The 15897-nt window shown below is 44.8% G+C and overlaps 1 protein-coding gene across 1 annotated transcript; it reads right to left on the reverse strand.

Moving 5' to 3' along the window:
- Positions 1–5613: 5613 nt before the first annotated feature.
- Positions 5614–15551, reverse strand: LOC135898021 (uncharacterized). Its single transcript, XM_065426737.1, has 2 exons — positions 14767–15551; positions 5614–6570 (listed from the first exon to the last, which is right to left on the reverse strand). Exons 1-2 carry the CDS (start codon positions 15516–15518, stop codon positions 5907–5909), a joined length of 1416 nt encoding a protein of 471 aa, XP_065282809.1. The 5' UTR covers positions 15519–15551; the 3' UTR covers positions 5614–5906.
- Positions 15552–15897: the final 346 nt, after the last annotated feature.

The following is a 15897-nucleotide window of genomic DNA, read 5'->3' on the forward strand; positions in this document are numbered from 1 at the left end:
CGTGTTCTAAGGCATCCGGATCTCGCTTCCAAAAGTAATGAGCTTCCCTTTGAGTTATCACAAATTGTTTCTTTCCTGATTTCGTGTTTTCCTCTTAAGTAGTTACTCATGGCATGTTTTTTTTATTTGTTTGTTTGTTTCTATTGCCGCCACCCATGAGATTATTTCAGCCTCTCTGACTTTCCGCTTGACGTTCTTTGTTGCTGTGTTGCTCACCCTACAGGCCGCATACTTGCTGGTAAGCTTTCTAGATCTTCTCCGAATCATTGTCGAATCAGTGTCGGCTCAACACGTGACCTCTTGCGTCGAGAACACGGAGCAAGAATCGAGATTTTCCGAGACGTACGTTTTGGTAGTTTTTAATCGATGCGCGCTCGGCCGGCAGCTGCTCGGCTGCTCTGCCTGTATCACTATTCACATTTTGCCCGTATCTCTGGTCTCATGTTGGTACGATACTCTTGGCTTCAATCGCGTTGCGCGATGCTCCCTCCTATCTTTTTCCTTCCTCCATGTCGGCCAACAAGGTTCTGACTGAGACATGTTGGGCTAGCCAGCTGGTACCGCGGTTTCATCAAATGGCCGTGAATGGAACTTACTTTTTTTTTTCTTGAACGAGCGCAAGTGTTGATCAAACAAACGACATATTTCATTCCCCATCCTTTAATACATGCTTTTCACATATTAGTGTAGAGGCTTGGCCGAGTTGGTCGTGGTTCATAACGGTGGTGTTTGCGTAGCGCACGAAGGTAGGAAAGGAAGGACAGTGACGAGTAAAGAGCGCTCTTTACTTGCCTTTACGCTCTTTACAGCTTTGAACGAAACAAATAGCGCCACCGACGGCGTGGAGCGGTACCAATTGGTCGTCTCGAAGCAAGCTCGTGCACGGCGGTAGGCCACTCTAAAGCATAACACTTCGCAGAGATTACGCCGAATAGCGGGCAGAAATGCCTGGCGCCGAGTTGCTTTGGCGTTAACGCTTCCAAACACTGTTGTCCTATTGCATTTAACAGGGGCACTTATTGATTAAATTCCCTTAAAGTCCCAGAAAACAGCTCCAGGCAGCGCCAGATTTGAACAGCATGACTTCTGTGATAAAGAAAAACGATTCTCGCGCTGTTAATATGCTTCTACAATGAAGAAAATGTATGAGCCCGTGTTTGTCACTTATTTATTCAGAGATTTTACGCGGAAGTACTAGTCGCACGAAAAGCATCTGGCCGTACGGCCCTACGGCCAGACGTTAATTGTGTACGTGCAATTCTTGGGATTCCCATGCTATGGATATGGTTGCTGTCGAGGCAGCGCTGCTGAAACTGTCAAGAGATATTTCGTTGCTTGGAAGGGAATGTAGAGTTAAGCTGAGAGCTATAGAAAAAAAAAGATGCAACCCAATTCTGATCGCCGCATCAACCACGTAATTCAGCAAACGCATGTCTTGCATCTGGTTCATATTTTTTACCGAGGTGCTTTTCGTAATTAAAGAATTAAATTACGGGGTTTTACGTGCCAAAACCGTTTTCTGATTATGAGGCATGCCGTAGTGGAGAACTCCGGAAATTTCGACCACCTGGGGTTGTTTAACGTGCACCTAAATCGAAGTACACGAGTGTTTTCGCTTCATCGAAACGCGGCCGCCGTGGCCAGGATTCGATCCCGCGACCTCCTGCTCAGCAGCCCAGCACCATAGCCACTGAGCAACCACGGCGGGTCTTTTCGTAATGCAGCACGCAAATTCTGCTTATCTAAAGCCAGTCAAATACTCCGCCACCTGCACCTGACATTGTTACTTGTGAAAACAATGCTGCAGAGAAACAAATCATTGTGAATTGAAATCAGGCGTGGACACCAAAAGAAAATAAAAGAAAAAGAAAGAAAGAAAGGCCCTGCGTGAGCTCAGCACCAAGAGCAATCTAAACAACTGTACTGGAAAAAAAAATATTGCTGAACACATTCAAAGAAAAGCGTCCCCTCTTCCCCATAGTAGGATAAAAAAAACAGCAGTTGGCAAAAAAGGCACACGGACAGCGCGGGATTGTTATTCCGCCAGCCAATCAAAGAAGCAAACAAAATCGTCGTCATGAGACCATTTCGAAATGGCGTCCCACTTGATACCTCCGGAGCGTCTGCTGTTCTTGAAGAGCCTTTTCATCGGCTGAAGCGATGAGGTGTGCAACAGACACGGACAAAGTGCATGGAGTCTGAGCTTTTCACTCTTCAAAAGTCGGCGGCACAGTTCACTTCACTGCTGACCCCGTTTTACTCATGAAACGTGCAAGGCATGGTGAAAACATATACTGCAATGGTTACAAATATAAACCGAGGAATCGAATCTCCTTTTCAGATAGCGACAATGATGGCTTGCTCACGTACGTTTCCTCTAATTTTGCAATTTTGTAGGCTTCCTCCACAATCTCCCTTGTCATCCTGCTATGAGCCCTATAGAGAATGGAAGTACGAAGGCCCTTCATCGTTTTTTTTTTTTTGAAGGTTGTTGAACTCACACTTGATGCACTACTTTGTTCATGCCACTTTACCGCTTTTCTTATGCTATTATTGAACTAATGCTTGTTGTACCTTTTTTTTTTCTTTGATACCGGGCGATTCTGTCCATCTCATTTGTATTTTTTTCTGTTCTGCTCTTACCGCTGATGTTGCATTCATTGGAATATAGTGTATTCATCGACTGCCTTTAACATTAACACCATGCATTGTGATTAGGCTTCTTTTGCATCTGTACTGACAATATGTCTGAAATAATTGTTTGGTTTAATATGCGCAATTTCATAATTATTTTTTTTGCCTTAAAATCATGCTTACGTTGCTGTATTTGCCTGTCCCTGCCATTTGTACTGGGTCTTGGTCCGAGTGAAGCTCGTGTAGTGCTTTTTGACCACGGCCTTCATCATCCTGGATGTTGGAATAAAGTTTGATTTGATTTGATTTGATTTGATTTGATTTGACTAGGAGAAGTTTCTGTGATCGTGTTGTATGCGTTTGTCCCCTTGACATGCCGGCATTGCGGAGTGGGGTCGAGTTTGCTTACGCTCCGACGCTGGCTGCCTGCGCGGTGAGGCAGTGGGCACGGACGCCCCATTTGGTGATCGCTGTGTCTGAAGGTACGCCGGACAGACTTTATCGCGCCTGCGGCGCTGGTGCTGAGTCAGTCATGCGGGATTAAACATTTATTGCCCCTTACGGCGCTCTACCTTCAAAAAACGTCGCTAATTTTTCCGGGGGAGCAGTAGGAGCGGTAGTAAAGGCCCGGCCTGCTCTCTTGGTGCAGTATCTTCGCTATTGGCAGGCTTTTCGTATGCTGCTGTGCGCGACTTTTCAGGAGCCTTTTTGAGTAGTCCCCTTTGAGTGAAATAAAGGCACAGCGCCTTAGCAAACGGCCACGTTAGGCTATGTTATGTTAGCGTAAAAAGCGTTAGGATGGCGCGGCGTATTCTCACAGCGGTTACGCCGTGAGGATTATTGTCTTTTCGTGTGGGCCACGTTTGGTTAGGTTAGCGTAAGAGGCGTTAGGGTAGCGCGACGTATCCTCATAGAGGTTGCAGGGGCGTCGAGTGTCACCGGCGGCCTTTTAGCCACTTGCCTTCAACCGCGGTTGCTATAGGGCACTCTGACTTATAGATTTTCAATATATGCGGCCGGGCCTCTACTACGGTCCTTAATGCACCGACGGCAACATCTGTAATGTTACTTCCAAGGTGCGTCGCTGTAAGGTGCGAGAAAGCTATGACCCACATGATTGACTTAGCACGAGCGCCGCAGGTGCGAGATAGTCTGTCCGACACAGCGGTCGCCAAATGGGGCGTCAGCGCCAGCTGCTTCACCTATTTCACCCCGCCGGCAGCCAGCGTCCGAGCGTTAACAAACTCGACCCCACTCCGCAATGCCAGCACGCCTAGAGACAAACGCATACAACCAATACAACACGCGTTAAAAAACCTCCTACGTAGTGCTTAGTCAGAGTCATATATTCGAGTAGCAAAAGCTCCCAGATTTTCTCTCTCCCGCCCGCTCTTACTCGCGTCCGCGCAAAAACATCGGGCCATCCCTCAAATGACCGTCTCGTCTTATTTTTGGAAGAAGCTTTCCGAAACTTGGCTGGAACTTGACTCGTCTGGTATTCTTTTTTTTTTCTTCGGTGCTACCCAAGTGGGTATAACCACAGAAACGTTTGCAACGCCCTCTGCAATTTTCTGTGATGACAAAAGGGTTCCATGATAAAATGTACCTTTTTCCTTTTCTTTCATTCACATCCTTACTTGCCGCAATTTTATTTAGTTACTATTGACTTCGAATTTGCATCAGTTAACATTTAATTTCACAAGTTCTAGTTGATTATCTCTCTCTCTCGATCTAGTTGCTAACTTCATCTTAATTTATTTTGCTAAACAAATTTTTTTAACCCTTGCACCCCCGATTCATGGCCGTTTCCAGAGTGGCTGGCGCCGTTTCACTATACGTAACAATCATCCAACAAATTTTCTGCGCTACCAGTAAAGGAGGGAAACATGACATACGCACGACAACGCGCTAAAAACTACAAGTTTTCCCATTGGAAGTGGCGCCGCTAATTCAATTTTTTTTATTTATTTCTTAATGAGCCGGGTAATTAGCACACTGGTAATCAGCACAAGGTAATTAGCACAATTATTCTGGTGGCGGGAGAGGATCGATGACCGAACACCGTAGGTCTCATAACCGTTTAATGTACTCGTTTTTTTTTTTTTAAAGAGAGGTTGCTGACGTTGTTTGGCACACCCTAGGAATACGACAAAACGTCGCTTCGATGCAAACCTAATCTTGGTTGAAGTAAATTCAGCGTTTAGAGACACCGAAGAGAAATGTCGTTAGGTTACATTGACCAAATAGGTCAATCTTATCGTGAGCAGGGGGTTCATGGGAGTATGTCAGAAGGAGCGCGAAAACGGTAGACAGATGCATCTCCACCTTGATATTTCCGCACCGGCTCTCTATGACGTCATGGGTAGTGAAACCGGTCGCCCGGGACCAGTTAACAGTTTAGGAAAAACGATTCAAATTCTACGACATTCGCAAGCTGCCAGACTCAGCACAGTAACTTTTGTGAACCATTCTTGCTCAAAAATCGGTGACGTACAAGTATGTGCACACATAATTGCTGTGAATCCGCCTATACAGCATCGCAAACCATACCGCAGTTTGGGAGTGAAGTTAAAGCGAAGGTTGGCCTTCACTTTCTATGATTATAGTCAACCTTCAGTGTTTTCAAGGTTTAGTTTAAACTAATCAGGTTTTTTCTTTAGTGTTTTTCTCAAAGCGCGAACACGCGTCAATTCTGGCCAGCTATCACTTTGGGTGGCAATAAATCGCCATCCCACTTCAACTGATACTCAAAAAAAACTTCTGCAACTCTTGGCAACCAGCATTTTTTCTTGTGTGTTTTCATGAGGCTTGTGCACGTGTTTGTGAAGCTCTTTGGGAGTTGATATATGTGCGAGTGGTTTGTGAAAATAAGCTGTTGCTATGGTAGTTAGCGCCGTGTGTGTGTATCGACGTTTTCTTGTGTCTCGCGCTATTGAAATGGGTTCCGATGTCATGAACAAGCTCACCATTGACACAGTGGTAAGCTCAAGCAATCATGTACGCCACCTGCTCACATTTTAATGCTGTGCAACGCGTATCTTACCAACGATTCGTCTGAAAGACGTGTAATTTGGCTTGCGGATGTGCAGCTGCGTGTTTTGCCACCACCTGTACTAGTCCTAGTCCTAGCGGGTGGTGATTTTGATGTGAAGAGTTATTGTAAAAAATATTTGGCTTGAATCGCAGCTGAACGTATTGGTCAGATGTTGCGCTCAAGCGCTGCTTCTTCGCCCTGAAAAACTTTGCCTCCGTTCTTCTCATTGTCTGAGAATTCAGTCCAGAATCCCCTGCTCGATGTTCTGGTTGGGCCTGAGAACCGGCAAGTGAACAAGTGTCAGCGTTACTCCGACTGCGATGCCCGCTATGTGGCCCAGGAGCCAGGCGCGCGCCGTGTACATGTAGAGGTGGGCCACCTCGGTCACCAGGCCGAACCAGTGCGGCACGGCCATCTGGAATGAGGCGAAGTCGTAGTCGGCTTCGGGCCGCTCTTTGTAGAGCAACATCTTGAGCGTGAGCAGGGAGCCCGTGAAGCCGCTGAAGCAGGTGTCACGCAGAGAAGGCGGAAGAAGCGGCCTGAGCAGCTCAACTGGGTGGCGCGACAGGATCCACGCGAGCAGGCAGTGGGTCGCGTTTACGCACACCACCACGAACAGCACGAGCAGGAGGAAATTGTAGTGGCCGTAACGGAGCTCCATCTGACGACCGAGGCTGAGAAGCGAGAGCACCACGTAGACAAGATGGTACGAGCTGAAGGTGTAGAGCGAAGGCAACAAGAGCTGCTTCCAACGCCGTCGCTCGAAGACCGTCCGGAAGCTGACGCACGGGTCCAGGTCCGGCCAGAAGAAATGCGTGGTGAGAAGCAGGCCCGTGATTGCGTACGTGGTCGGCAGGAGCGGCGCCTTGAAAAACAACGCTGCCTCATCGCCATGCTTAAGGCTGCGTGATACCAAGAAAGTAACCCGAGGAAAACGTGAATTAGGGTAAAATATCTTTTCTTTTTTTGCCAATCCTTATTCCCAGTGTGCGAAAGCGTTTGATAAAGATGACAATTCTGCTCTATTAGCTAAATTATACGTGCTAGACACGATCTTGCCATAATTGACTGAATCCAGGCTTTTCTTATTTTACGTGTTCAAGTTGTCGTTGCTAAGGATGCCACACATCCAAGGCATCCAACGATTTTGGCGTATCCCAGGGATAGGTTCTTTGACCATTATTATTTCGAACCTACTACATAATTCACTTACCTGTTCACATCTCTTAGATATGTCTATTTGCTGACAACTACTTGATTTACCGTAAAATACCTAATGCTTCTGAGACATTTTCTTTCTCACTGACTTGAGTACAGTTCATGAGTGGTGTAGTACTTGGCGTATGAAACTAACCGCCAATAAATGTGAATTTATTGATGCGGTTATGCAAATTTTTAGTACTAATACACTTCCTCCCGCGTATTTCATATCAATCTTTGGAATCGGTAACGTCTTGCCACTACCTTGGTGCGAATTTATAAAAAAAAACCTTATTGGAAACTACACCATGACCATACTGCACCCAGAGTAAATCACACATTATGTCACCTAACTATAGACACCTTAACTTTTCCATAGGGTACCATCATCGAAAAAGTTCTTACTATACACCACATTCGTACTTCCGCTACTTGAACGCGGCTTATCCATGTGGGACCGTCATTAGCCTAGGTTTATAATATCTTCGAGTATTCAAAAATTAATAAATAAAGAAAGCGCGCAGTTCGTTTCACCTTATCAAGTCGTCTCATATCTAGCGTAACTTCCATGAAGGCGTCACTACAACTACCATCACTTTCCAGATGCATAAAACAATCGGGTCAACCGCCCATTGTAACAAGTTATCAGTACATCACTCGGTCTTCACGGTGGATTCGGCCTGCACCACTTACCTCCGCCCGCCATGATCATTCGCAGATAGTCCACATATGCTCAAGTGGCGGCAGTAGATTTTCGGTCGCCATAGACGCCGAATGCCCCAGTTTGAACGCAAGTTACATAATTTTTCAGATGACCTCCAAAGATTCGAACTGCCTTCCGAGGTCAAGAACAAGCATCATAGACCCGATACATTTAAAGAATGCACCAACCCCGTTCTCATAACGAGTTAGCCTGTCAATTAACATTATGAATTGTTTCTAGAACTGCCATTGTTTTGTGTGGCACTAATTCAGCATTACATTGTAAGTGTTATTTACATGTTACCAGTGTTTTAAATTTTTTCTAAAGTGCCTACTTTCTTTTGATACATTTATTTTATTGCTACTCCTCTCTGTAATATACGCGTACCTACGTATTTTGAGGGTATAATAAATAAACAAGTAAATAAATTATATATATATATATATATATATATATATATATATATATATATATATATATATATATATATATATATATATATATATATATATATATATATATATATATAAATTGTATGTACCAATTCACGCTCTTAGTGCGTAGTAGCAATGCTACTGTTTGCTTCTTGCCTGAATTGTGGCATCATCTCAGCTACAATATCCCATTTAATGCATCCTTACCAACTAGCTCAGCTTTCTGTCATTCTAAGCAATATCATCAGCGAATCGCAAGTTACTAAGGTATTCTCCATTAACTCTTATCCCCAATTTTTCCCAATCCGGGTCTCTGAATACCTCCTTTAAACACACTGTGAATAGCATTGGAGAGATTGTATCTCCCTGCCTGACGCCTTTCTTTATTGGAATTTTGTTGCTTTCTTTATGGAGGATTACGGTGGCTGTCAAGCCGCTACAGATATCTTTCAGTATTTTGACATACGGCGCGTCTACACCCTGATTCCGTAATGCCTCCATGACTGCTGAGGTTTCGACTGAATCAAACGCTTTCTCGTAATAAATGTAAGCTATATATAAGGGTTGATTATATTCCGCACATTTCTCTATCACCTGATGAGTGGTAAGGGAATGCATCTACTTAGGGCGGTAGTGACCGCGGATTCGGATCATGAGACTGAAATAATCAGAAGAATAAGACTGGGCTGGGGTGCGTTTGGCAGGCATTCTCAGATCATGAACAGCAGGTTGCCATTATCCCCCAAGAGAAAAGTGTATAACAGCTGTGTCTTACCAGTACTCACGTACGGGGCAGAAACCTGGAGGCTTACAAAAAGGGTTCTACTTAAATTGAGGACAACGCAATGAGCTATGAAAAGAAGAATGATGGGTGTAACGCTAAGGGATAAGAAAGTAGCAGATTGGGTGGGGGAACAAACGCGAGTTAATGACATCTTAGTTGAAATCAAGAAGAAATGGGCATGGGCAGGACAAGTAATGAGGAGGGAAGATAACCGATGGTCATTAAGGGTTACGGACTGAATTTCAAGGGAAGGGAAGCGTAGCAGGGGGCGGCAGAAAGTTAGGTGGGTGGATGAGATTAAGAAGTTTGCAGGGATAACATGGCCACAATTAGTACATGACCGGGGTAGTTGGAGAAGTATGGGAGAGGCCTTTGTTCTGCATCATCATCATCATCAGCCTGTAACCAGGCTGATGATGATGATGATGATGGTGGTGGTGGTGGTGGTGGTGGTGGTGGTGGTGGTGGTGGTGGTGGTGGTGGTGGTGGTGGTGGTGGTGGTGGTGAGAGCTTTGTCACCCACATCATTTGCGGTTCCTTCGGCTTTCCTCGATCTTTTCACTTGAAAATTTGCTGGGGCTAATAGCTTACTGCATCGTTGTTGGCGCGGGCGTGCACGACTATTTATACTTTCGCTTTATTTCTGCAAATGCTGACAATAGGAGGACACGCGCATTAGAAGCACTAGCGGCGGCTGCCTCTTTCGTATTTTCTCACTTCAACATTGTTTTAAATTTCTGCTGTAAACACACACAATATATTTAAATATACACACAGGGCGAAGTTTATTATATTTTTTGAAAGAGATGGTGGTGGCCAATTAAAAGTTATCTCTAAAGGTATGGAAAGCCTATGTCTAGAGAATGAATATGTTGGTGTATGTTCGCCACGCTTCAAATTATTTGCGTGCTCTTTTGACAACGAAAAAAACATATAGACTTCAGTGACCCATTCAGCAGTCTTTTTTCAATGGTGTGTGAAATGCATGTGAATGTTGTGTGACTCAGTATTGCTTCTTTTTCCAGTAAGCAATGCTAACGACTCCCGAAAAAAAAAAACATTTCTAATAATTTACAGCATTCATTTGGGATGGAAACATCATCACTTGCATGCAGAGGTGATAAATATATGCAGGGAGTCCTAATTAATTATCATGCACCAAGAAAACAAAGCAATGCGTTACTCGGAGAAAACCTAGTGCATATTGTTTACAGTACAGTGGAGTAGCTGCGAGTAATTTTTTCGTAAGTGAGATTTAATTATGCAATTGTAATTAATTATCTAACTCGAGACGTACTATACTGACTATCAAAGTGTCAATGGGGCATTTGAAGGCACAGCCAAGGGACATCTAACTGCGGAATTTGAAGCGAAGTACTAATTGCGTACTAATTTTTTTCCAACTGATAAATAAACCCAACGAAATATGGGGAATACCACGTGACTGGGCTCCCACCCGCATCTTAAAGCAGCGCCCTCGAACAGGTTCTCTCTTAGTTATCCAGAATCAAATACAGGAAATAAAGAAAAACATCGTGATTGAGCTGGTGCTTTATCTGCCGCGCCCCGGCCGAAGTAACACGTCGCGTTTGGTGTTAGTTGGAAACAAGCTTGGATAGTTGTTGTCTTAGCTTAGATAAAGTGCACGGATTTTTTTTTGTTTTGTTTTGCCACAAAATCTGTCACCACAAACGTGAATTCACGACGTCAGTGCAAAGGTTTAAAGGTGCGTTTTGTTTCATCCCAGTCGCCCTGTGTTTTTCTAGTGAGCAGAAGGTAAAAATGATCCTTGCCTTGGGAGCTGCAAATGACAGCAAGAGGCAGGCCGCAATTATATATATCAGTCATGGAAGTGTGGCGGTAGACCATACGCATCGACTATCATCAGAAATTATGAAAACCTCAGACAAACGGGCACCTTCAAAAAACAGCGGTGGAGGCCTCCATCTTTGAGTCCTAGCCTACGCACGGATATGCTCTAGAATTTATGGCCTCAAACCCTCATGCTAGCGTGCGGGACGTCGCCGCCCAGGTACCGATTTCCAAGTCATCAGTTTGGCGGATTCTAAATGACGGCCTTTCACCCGTACCACTTTAAACAGCACCAATACTTGGAAGATAGGGACCTGTAAAATCGTCTAGGTTTCTCGAATTGGGTCCTCACAAAAGCCGATGAGTCACCGAGCTTTTTGAGCAGGTCATGCGCACAGATCAAGCCAATTTTCGCGCAGAAACGCCCTGGTAAATTTGCATAATGCACACTATTACAATGACTACAATCCACACTGGGTAACGCGCACTCGGCACAGTACCAGTGGCCGTTCCGTGTGTGGTGCGGAATTTACGGCGGTGCTACAGTCGGTCCCGTTTTCTTCCATCACACACTGACTGGACAACGTTACGGGGACTAAATTCTTGAAGGAGTGGTTGATAAGTTTCTCGGCGAAGTCCCGCTGTCACGTCTTCCACTTATGTGGTATCGGCAAGAAGGAGCACCAGCACACAGCAGTAGCCGAGCACGAAACTGGCTGGATGCGACTTTTCATGCGCAATTGATTGTAAGTCACGGGCCTGTAAATTTGCCGGCTAGGTCACCTGACCTCTCTCCGTTCGATTTCTTTCTTTGTTGTTATGTGAAAGATTCTGCTTACATGATCGAGACGTACGTCAGATTAGTTCAAGGCAAGGATAACGGATGTGTGCAGTAGAATTGCGGCGTCGGTCATCAAAAAAGCCACTGAAGATGTGATAAATGGACACAGTACTGCGTAGCTGCAATATGATACCTATTCGAACCCGTCCTCTAGGCTGATGTGCAACGGAGCTTACGAATTCATAGATAGTAATGGGACACTGAAATCTGACGTTCTTTTTTTTTGTGCAGACATCTTGATTGCCAATGCGGTTCATTTAGAAGTGGTATATTTACTTTCTTGAACGCATCGGTTTTGCCTTTTCTCTACACGTTGGTCGCTTCCCGGTCTGTTGCTTTCGCTTTCATTTATTTACACGAACCTGTTTTTGTAGCACGTGTACACTTTCATGAAAAATAAAACGTTCACATAATTTGGCTTTGATCCGAAGCACGGATAATAAGTCCGAAGACAGATAATAAGTGTGACGTAGAAATGTGAGAAGGAATAGCTGCGAAGCCTGCTGATGGTGCTCGTTCCGTACCAACATCAAGATTATGCGCTCTCCCTTCGGATTTGCTACAGGCAATGCAGTTGCTTTCAATCAGCTTATTTGAGGGCGCTGCTTTATGGTTGTGGGTGGGAGCGCAGTCACGTTGCATATTGAATTTTTCGCGAGGTTTATTTGCCAGTCGAAAAAAAAACTGTAGGCACTTAGTACGTCGCTGAAAACACCGCATTTAGATGTCATTGGGGGTGCCTACAAATGCTTCATTGACACTTTGAAAATTAGGACAGTACTTCTCGAGTTTCATAATTGCAATTACCGAATTAAATCTCAGTCACGAAAGAATTACTGACGGCTACTCCACTGCGCTGTAAACAATATGCACGAGGTTTTCTTCGAGTAACACAACTGCTCTTTTTTTTTAAGTCTTGGTGCATGACAATTGGGGAATACTGTATAATTCACTCAGTAACCGAAATGAGGCGAAGACGCGGATTCACTCGAAATCAGGATCAACAGCAGTCATGCGCAGCAGCGCTTATACTCGGACTCACAAAGAGAGAGAGAGAGAGAGAGAGAGAGAGGCTGCAGTTTCGCCGGAAAGCTGAAGCAGTATTAGTGACAGCCAAGTATACGACAATTACACGAAGGAAGATTACACAACCGAGAGGACTCAAGCTGTGAAATTGAACTGTCTCCTACTATGAGGTCTTTTGTATGCTCATATAACGCCGTCACTTCAGCGCTCAATTCTTCGAGGTCACACGAAGCTTCTTCAAGTGTAAGGAATACATACATACATACATACATACATACATACATACATACATACATACATACATACATACATACATACACACACACATGCATACACACACACACACACACACACACACACACACACACACACACACACACACACACATATATATATATATATATATATATATATATATATATATATATATATATATATATATATATGCACCGTTTTAGCTCAATGTGGGAAATAATTATTGAAGCGATTTTTTGTTAAAAGAAATTTTCTTATGCCGTGAGGACGCTTCGAATGCTGCGCACACAAGTGAAACTATGCCAGGCAGAAAAATTGCTACAAAGTTATTGCTTTGACCTGTTACTGGGAATATTCTTTATATAGTCGCCAGATGGTACTCTATCATGACTATTGTCGTTTATTACTGTTTGTTTTAAGTTGCATCATTTTTAGCCTTAAGGAAAAGCCGGCGATCGCCCCTTGTTTAATATTTTTTATAAAAAATGCTAACTAGTAAAAATATACTAATAAAGGAAAACAGCGTTAGGCCTCCCACCGCTTTCTTCACGTAAAATATTATCACGTCTCGCCTTATTTTATAGCGTTTATTATCACAAGCCGCATCATAAGAAATAGTTACTTTCCCATCCTTCATTCATATGATTTCGTATCAACCAATTCATTTCATTTCATTTATTTCCTTGAAAGCGTACATACACAGTTCGCAGAAAAATGTTGGGCCAATAGGCGAAGCTAGTTTCCGTCATCATAAAGTGTCTGTTTCTCGTGGTCGTACAAACAACATTTCCATTTTTTTATTCCTGAAACATGCAATGACTGGAACCACTTGCCCATCTCCATTGTTTCTATTACAGATCCGAGGGACTTTAAGATGCGCTCGAAGGGCATGTATGCTGTCTTTAGCTATGTTCGGCCGGGTATGTCCGGCGACCACTATTAATTTTGATGAAAATAGCTCTATTTTGCTGCCTGAGTGCCAAGGACAACGAAATCAATCTTTGTTTTTCGAGAAAATATTCCTGAAACAGAAAACACACACGCCCGGTGTCGCTGCACCCTCCTTCTCCTTCTTTCTCCTCGCCCTCTCTTAGCTATCGCCGCCTTTCATGCCCCGCTGCGCCCCGCGTATCTCTTTCATCCTTTGCTGTTGCGCTCGTTCGTTAGGTTACGCCGACGCTCGCCGCAGGAACGGGAGCCGCGCTCTAAAATATGGCGAAAACGGAACACTGCACAATATCGGCTAAAGTCGAGATTTTTTTACTGCGAGTCTTTACAAGAGCATGGTTTTCGAGTTTCGTGAGCTTTTTGCCTTGCAGGTCGCTGAAATTTGAGGCATATAGCTTTGCATTCATCGGCACTAAGTGATCGCGAAAAGCGCTCAAGTTCGGGCATGTTAATAAATTAAAGATGTACTTCTATAATATTTTTCAAAAAAGGCCGTATTCAATTTTCTTTGAAAATTTCTAGAGCCGTAGTCACAACTGTTTTTCTGTGGGAGCTAACCGAAATGCCGATTTAACAAAATACGGAAACAGTGCTTTTGGATCGCTGGGAGCCTATACATTTTGTTCGCGAAGGCAAATGTTTATTTTTTTTTTGCAAAATTATGATTGATTTAGTTGTCCTTGACATCTAGGCAGCAAAATAGAATTTTTTTCATCAGGATTAAAAATGTTCACCAGACATGCCCACCCGACTTTAATTATTTCACCACAAGTTATAGCTGTCCTGACCTCTTATTATTGTTTGTAGTATTTGATGTCCCCACACCCTTCTGTAACGCCCTGCGGGCTGTAAGCACATAAATAAATAAATAAATAAATAAATAAATAAATAAATAAATAAAAGTGCGTCTTCCATACGTAGCAAAGAAAAAGGCCCGCATTCGCAAGACCTTTTTTTTTTTTTTTTCGTGAGAGTGTTGTCACTGAAGAAACCCTCTTACAGAAGGGGATGCGCGCACAGACTCATTTCCACGCCCTGCGTGTGGCGCGATGACGGCGTACTTGAGAGCCCATCTATATGCATTGACTCCGGTACCTGATTATGCTTTCCGTAAAGAGGAGTCCGACGATGAGGCCGCTCAATAGCGTTAGCAGGCTCCGCGAGGCGGTCAAGTGGAGCACGATCAGCTCGAGCCAGGTGACGCGGGGGGGCGGCAGCTCCAGCTCGAAGATGCACCAGCGGAACGCGTTGAAGGTGGGCCGCTTTTCGTTGATGACCTTGAGCGCCACCAGCAAGCCGGCGAAGGTGCACATGCAGGTGTCGTCGTACCTGGCCGTGCTGTTGAGCAGCAGGTCGAGCGCGAGGTTGAGCAGCGTGTTGGCCACACCCACCATCAGTACCAGCTTGGCCATGGCCACGATGAATAGCGGCGTGCCGATGCTCGTCTCGAGCAGCACACCTTTCCAGAGGAACGAGACCACGTTGACGCCCAGCTGCCAGCGGTTATCGTGGTGGAAAGCGGCCGACACGACTCGGCTCCAGTGGCCGTCCTCCAAGATCGTAGCCAGGCTAGCGCAACGGCTGTGGTCGTGCCGGTACTTCGCCTGCCAGTGCAGGAAGATCTGCAGCGCGGCCAGTACGATCGTCGCCAGTGGCCAGTGGTGGCCTAAGCGCTGGCGCCCATCCGCGGCCGCCACGAGTGCGACCGCGTCGCCGCCGATTTTCGCCTCTCTGGGCCGGAACGCGGTGGTGCAGGCGCCGCTGTCATCAGCGGACGCGCGCAGCAGCAACGGCGGCAGCGGCGACAACGGCGGCGACGATGGAGGCGACGGCGGGGACGACGACATGGCTGGTGCAGCCTTGCTACTGCTGCAGATGACGATGAGCTGTATGTATGGCTAGTACCCACAAAGGGGGATGGCTAAGAAGCAGGCGGTTTTAGGAAGCGCACAATAAAATAATACTAATATAATGACGGGAATGAAAGGAAGAGGTGGCAAAAGGTCAAACAGGGAACATAAGTAAAGAAAAACCAAAGTGAGCACACGAATAGTACGTGATTGATTAGAAATTAATGAAAAATTGCACTTAAAAGAGATAGAGAGAGAGAAGATTCGATAAGTCATCCAGACTAAAAATAATTAGGTATAAAAAAGCAAGAATAAAGCAATTAACATGATATATTAACTTTGTATTTTGAAGAAAAGCGCATGCACCGTCAAACAT

Source organism: Dermacentor albipictus, chromosome 1, assembly GCF_038994185.2.
Source record: "Dermacentor albipictus isolate Rhodes 1998 colony chromosome 1, USDA_Dalb.pri_finalv2, whole genome shotgun sequence".
Lineage (NCBI taxonomy): Eukaryota > Metazoa > Arthropoda > Arachnida > Ixodida > Ixodidae > Dermacentor > Dermacentor albipictus.